At 61.6% G+C, this 5,814-nt stretch overlaps 1 protein-coding gene across 1 annotated transcript in view; it reads left to right on the top strand.

Annotated features, from left to right (window-relative positions):
• COPE (COPI coat complex subunit epsilon) overlaps nucleotides 1-5,814 on the top strand; it is an 18,720-nt gene that overhangs the window by 8,917 nt on the left and 3,989 nt on the right. Inside the window, exons 4-7 of the mRNA XM_017501340.1 lie at nucleotides 1,693-1,845; nucleotides 3,051-3,104; nucleotides 3,647-3,728; nucleotides 5,074-5,229. Coding sequence (XP_017356829.1) covers nucleotides 1,693-1,845; nucleotides 3,051-3,104; nucleotides 3,647-3,728; nucleotides 5,074-5,229 — 445 coding nt within the window. The remainder of the gene's footprint in view (nucleotides 1-1,692; nucleotides 1,846-3,050; nucleotides 3,105-3,646; nucleotides 3,729-5,073; nucleotides 5,230-5,814) is intronic.

Raw genomic sequence — 5,814 nt, 5'->3', positions numbered from 1 at the left:
TAGTAGAGACAGGGTTTCACCATGTTGATCAGGCTGGTCTTGAACTCCTGACCTCGTGATCTACCCGCCTCAGCCTCCCAAAGTGCTGGGATTACAGGTATGAGACAGTGCACCAGTCTGTTTTTTTTTTTTCTTGAGATAGGGTCTTGCTCTTTCGCTCAGCCTGGCTTACAGTGGCATAATCTTGGCTCACTGCTGCCTTGATCTCCCAGGCTCAAGTGATCCTCCCACCTCAGCCTCCCAAGTGGCTGGGACTACAGGCACGACGTACCACCATGCCCAGCTAATTTTTGTGTTTTTTGTAGAGATGGGGTTTCATCATGTTGCCCAGGCTGGTCTCGAACTCCTGGGCTCGTGATCCGCCCAGTAATTGTTTTTGTTGCTGTTTGTTTTTGAGATGGTCTCGCTCTGCCGCCGAGGCTGGAGTGCACAGGTGCAACCACAGCTCACTGCAGCTTCAGCCTCCCGGGCTGAAGCCATCCTCCTGCCTCAGCCTCCCAAGTAGTTGGGACTACAGGTGCCACCAGGTCCAGCTGACATTTTTGTAGAAAAAGGGGTCCTATTATGTTGCCCAGGGTGGTCTTGAACTCCTGAGCTTAAGCAGCCCTCCTGCCTTGGCCTCCCAAAGCACTGGGGTTACAGACACGCCATGGCACCTGGCCCCATTGGTTTGTAACACCTTAGGATGACAACTTTCCGGTACCAGTACTGCAACAGCCGGCAGCGTTTACGCACCCTTCATGTGCCGGAGCCTCAGGAAGCTTCGTAAGGTGGCCTTGAGTGCTCCTTGCTCCATCCCACTTGACCCCTGTAACATGGTCCCTCAGCACAGGGGGAAACAGACTCTGACCGGAAGTCACTTGTCTGTCAGGCCTGGCACCGTGGCGCGTCCTCAGTGGAGCCTGGTTGGTGACAGACATGCTGTGCTCTTGCTGACCCAGGCCCTGGGCAGACAGCCCCCCGATCCGCTTGGATGCTTATGGGATCACAGGGGTGCGTGTGGACCCAGGGGAACTCCAGCTTTGGTCTAGGGTATCTCTGTCGCCTGCCTTCTCTTGCCAGCTGCTCAGTAGCCATGGGGCATGGAGGGTCTGGGTCCAGTTGGGGACACGGAGGCGAGTGACCTGTGCCCTCAGGGGAGCCCAGCCAGTCCTCAGCCTCACCTGGGCTTAAGCTTGGCCGTGGCCTGCAGCACGCTGGTCATCTTCAGGGTGCAGCTGGCCTGCTGGACTTTCAGGGACTGCGGGCAGCCACCCTGGCAGTGGGGGTGCCCCAGGGCTCCCATCCTTCTGCACGGCCCCTTGGCACCCCGGCCAAGCTCCTGCTAGAAGATTTGGCCTTGAAGTCCACAGGGCTGATTGGTTATGGTCAGGAATCCCAGCTGGGCCTACCACCCTCCTTGGGAAAGTGGGTGAGGTTGGTGTCAGACTGGCGGTGCCTCCTCATGTCTCCTTGGGCACCCCATCCCACGTGCCCCAGCCTTGGGATCCTTGTCTGGACTGGCATAAGAGGTGCCTCATAGGGAGGGAGGGAGGGCATGTCGGGGATGCTCGATGCTCAGCCTGCGGCTGCTCTGCACCCCCAGTGCCTAGCTCACCCTCTCTGGGCCTGTCTGCTCCCAAGGAAGGGGAGCCTCTGAGATCCCGCAGGGCCACCCCAGCTGTGGGTCCTGAGCATCTCTGTGTCTTGCAGGGACAGCATCGTGGCCGAGCTGGACCGAGAGATGAGCAGGAGCGTGGACGTGACCAACACCACCTTCCTGCTCATGGCCGCCTCTGTCTATCTCCATGACCAGAACCCGGACGCCGCCCTGCGTGCCCTGCACCAGGGGGACAGCCTGGAGTGGTGAGTGGCCGCCCTGCTCTGGGGCCAGCCTGGGAGGCAGGTGCCCCTTACCACATCTCCAGGCTGCGCACGCATGGCCTGACTGGCCGTCGTCATGGGAGCAGGGAGTGAGGTGGCGCTGAAACGAGGCCCTGGCCTGTTGTCCCGGCTCCAAGGACACGGTGCCCAGGCTGCAAACCCTCTGTTCCCAAGGGCAGAGCAGAAAGCAGCTTTGTCTCTGTTTGGCTTCTGTGTCCCCACCCCCCCACAAAGCCTTCTGTGCCTCGGCCCTGGGCCCAATCTCTCAGGCCTCCCCAGGCCCCCGACACTGGCCCTCCCCCAAGGCCCTCTGGGGTTGGGGTGCTGGAGCCCTGCAGAGTGAGTTCGGTGCCCCCTCCACCCCACGATGTGACTCTGGGCCGTGTCCAGGGCACTGGTCACAGAAAGTGTGTTGGCTCTTCCTGGCGAGCTGTCGTGGAGTGCCTGCCTTCCGCTGCGAGTCCCAAGCTGGGCATTACATGGGGGCTGTGCATCTGCTCCTGTCCCACCTCCATCCATGGAGGGCGGCAGCCAGGCGTGGTGGCGTGCACCCATTCCAGCTGCCCAGGAGGCGGAAGTGGGAGGTGGAGGCTGCGGTGAGCTGTGATGGTGCCGCTGCTCTCCAGCCTGGGCAGCCAGACCCTGTCTCACAAAAAAAGTAAATAAAAAGAAAAGCAGTAGGGATGTCACGCTGCCAGCGGGCCGGCGGACGCAGTGCTGGGCCAGGCGCTGGCTCCTGTTGGTGGTCACAGCTGCCTGGGGCCAAGAGGGATGAGGGGACCTGCAGGGAGTGGGTGGCCCCAGGGCCCCGCTGTTGGTGCAGGGCAGGTGCATGCCTGTCCTCTGGGGCCTTGTTCCTGAGCACCCACTGCTGTGGAGTGTTGAGTCCGGGCAGGGTGCTCTGTCTTCAGGCACAGCCTATGGAGGCTGCTGCTTCTCCTGTGGGCAGTGAGTGGGCCACGGACTACAGCCCCGCCCTGGGGACCCCTGGCCCCGCAGAGCTCCCGGGCCTGAGCGAGCTGAGTGATGACATGTGGGAGTGCGGGTGTCCCCCTCTGCTGGACAGGGCTGGTGATCCTAAGCAGACGGCTTAGGAACATTCCAGACACAGTGTGAACCCTGGGTGTAGAGGGGCTGTGCGGTGTGTGTGTGGCCACCTGCTGACCGTCACCCACCCTGTCCTGCAGCACAGCCATGACCGTGCAGATCCTGCTGAAGCTGGACCGCCTAGACCTCGCCCGGTGAGCCCTCCTGCCCCTCTCTACCACACGAGCCACAGCCCGGCCACATTGGGACCCCATGGCCCAGAGTGTCTGTGGTTACGTCATTACTCTTGATGTCCGTGTGGCTGGCCATCACTCAGCCCCTCTCTGCAGTGTTTTGCCAGGGAGGAGGGCCATGGCTATCTGTGCCTCAGTTTCTCTTTATGTAGTGGGTGGCGGGCCTGTCCCACAGGGTGAGGGTGGGCTTTGTGGAGGGAGTGGAGGCTGTGCCCGGAGGAACGTGTCCCTTGGCCAGCTTGTAACTGTGCCATGGGGCCAGCGGGGCCTGCACGTGGCCACCCTGGGGGTCCATAGCTGGCTCCAGTCCAGCCTTCCCGGGGCCTGCATGTGGCCGAACAGGCAGGGCAGCTTAGGCACTCAGTTGCGGGGGATGTGTGTGCCGGGGAGCATGTGGCAGGGGCCATCCCTGAGTTCCACTGGGCCCCAAGTGGGAACAAGGCAGGGATGGCCAGGCCGGGTCCTCGCCCACTCAGCCCCTCCTTCCTCCGTCCCTGCCCCAGGAAGGAGCTGAAGAGAATGCAGGACCTGGATGAGGACGCCACCCTCACCCAGCTCGCCACCGCCTGGGTCAGCCTGGCCACGGTGAGTCCCGGGCCACAGAGCAGGGCATTGTCCTGTGAGTCCCGGACATTGCAGGCACCTGGCTGAGCGGGGTCTGTGGGCACCCTGCACCTATGTCCAGGTTTGCCGGCCACTCCAGTGGGACCCCAGGATCAGGCATGGCCCCTGCCCGCCTGGCACAGCTCTCATGGCCCCTGCCCGCCTGGCACAGCTCTCAGCCTTGACTCCATTCCGGCTTCTCACAGCCAAGCAACTCGGCCAAAGCCAAGAGATGGCGGGGGCAGGGACGGGGGTTCCTGAGCCAGAGGTGCAGGCCTCTGCCACGACTAGTGGCCCAGCCACCCTGGCAGCCCCTCCTCCCCATAGGGCTTCCTGGGGTTTCCTTCGGCTCAGCTCTGCTCTCCAGGGTCCTGGTCCCCAGCCAGGGACAGGGTCCAGTGTTCCCATAGCAGCGCTGGAGATGTCCTCTGCTCCCAGGCCTAGGCATCCCCGCCTGGCAACAGCCCCCTTCTGGTTTCTGGGACTTGGCCCCCTTCTGAGCCACCCTTTTGTGCAGGCCTGTTAAAATGTACTCCCTGGGCTGGGTGCAGTGGCTCACGCCTGTAATCCCAGCACTTTTGGAGGCCAAGGTGGGCAGATCACGAGGTCAGGAGTTTGAGACCAGCCTGGCCAACATGGTGAAACCCCGTCTCTACTAAAAATACAAAAATTAGCTGGCCATGGTGATGCACAGCTGTAAGCCCAGCTACTCAGGAGGCTGAGGCAGGAGAATCTCTTGAGCTCAAGAGGCAGAGGTTGGGTGACAGAACGAGACTCCATCGCAAAAAAAAACAACAACAATGTGCTCCCTGTCCCTGCTCCCCAGGAGGATGCAGCCTCACCCAGATGGACTTGCCGTGTCCGTCCAGTGTGATGGGACAGGTCCCAGGCAGCCCTCTTGGGTAGTTTGAGCTGTTTTCACAGCCTGCCTTGGCCTCAGGCTGCCCTGCAAGTGGCCCACTGTCCCAAACAAGTGGACAGGTCAGGCTGCTGGTCACAGAGCTGACTCCTCGTCCGACGGGTCCGGTGACCCAGTAGTCCTCACTCAGACCCTGGCCCAGCCACCCGTGCACTGCACCCCTGGAAGCCCCAGGTTCCACCTCTGTGTGCCCAGTGCTCCGGGAGCCGGTGGGAGGTAGGGCAGGGGGCGTCATCAGCAGCGTACAAGCTACCCGAGGTCTCCATGGTGATGAGTGGCCGTGCCGTGAACCTGGCACACCAGATTCGTCTCCATGCAGTGCAGGAGTTGCCCCACTGTGGGAGGCGGCCGGCAGCGGGAGGGCCCGGCGGCAGGAGCACAGGTGATAAAGCAGAACCCTCCCCACAGGGCGGCGAGAAGCTGCAGGATGCCTACTACATCTTCCAGGAGATGGCTGACAAGTGCTCGCCCACCCTGCTGCTGCTCAACGGGCAGGCGGCCTGCCACATGGCCCAGGGCCGCTGGGAGGCTGCCGAGGGCCTGCTGCAGGAGGCGCTGGACAAGGTAGGCACAGGCCCGTCCCGCAGTGGGGCCGGCGGGAAGCCAGGCGGCCGGAGGGCAGGGAGGACAGAAACAAGTGTAGCAGAGACCCATTGGGTATGCATGGGACCCCACAAAGCTTCTAAGGCCCAGTCAGCAGTGAGGCCTACAAAGCAGGGATCGTACCTGCAAATCAATCCAGATTCCGGCCTCACAAAAACGGGGCATCTGGGCAGCCTGGGCCTCAGTGACCTGAGCTGTCCTTGCTGTCACCCCAGGGCCTGCACATATGACCCCTCACCTGAGTACATATTCAGTACTGGAGGGAGGCTCCCAGTCCTCATCTAGAGTAGAGCATGCTGTGGACAGGAGGTGTCCCCTTCGTGGAGAGAGTGCCGCCTGCCCAGGGTGGCTGCAGCTGTCTTCTGCCTAGATATATATATATATATATTTTTATAAACATGGGGTTTCACCATGTTGGTCAGGCTGGTCTTGAACGCCTGACCTCAGGTAATCCGCCTGCCTTGGCCTCCAAAGTGCTTGGATTACAGGCGTGAGCCACCACACCCAGACTTTTATATATGTGTGTGTGTGTGTGTGTGTGTGTGT

This window comes from Cebus imitator, unplaced genomic scaffold (assembly GCF_001604975.1).
Source record: "Cebus imitator isolate Cc_AM_T3 unplaced genomic scaffold, Cebus_imitator-1.0 Scaffold280, whole genome shotgun sequence".
In the NCBI taxonomy this organism is placed as follows: Eukaryota; Metazoa; Chordata; class Mammalia; order Primates; family Cebidae; genus Cebus; species Cebus imitator.
The sequence above is the reverse complement of the archived record's forward strand: the minus strand, read 5'-3'. Positions and strand labels throughout refer to the sequence as shown.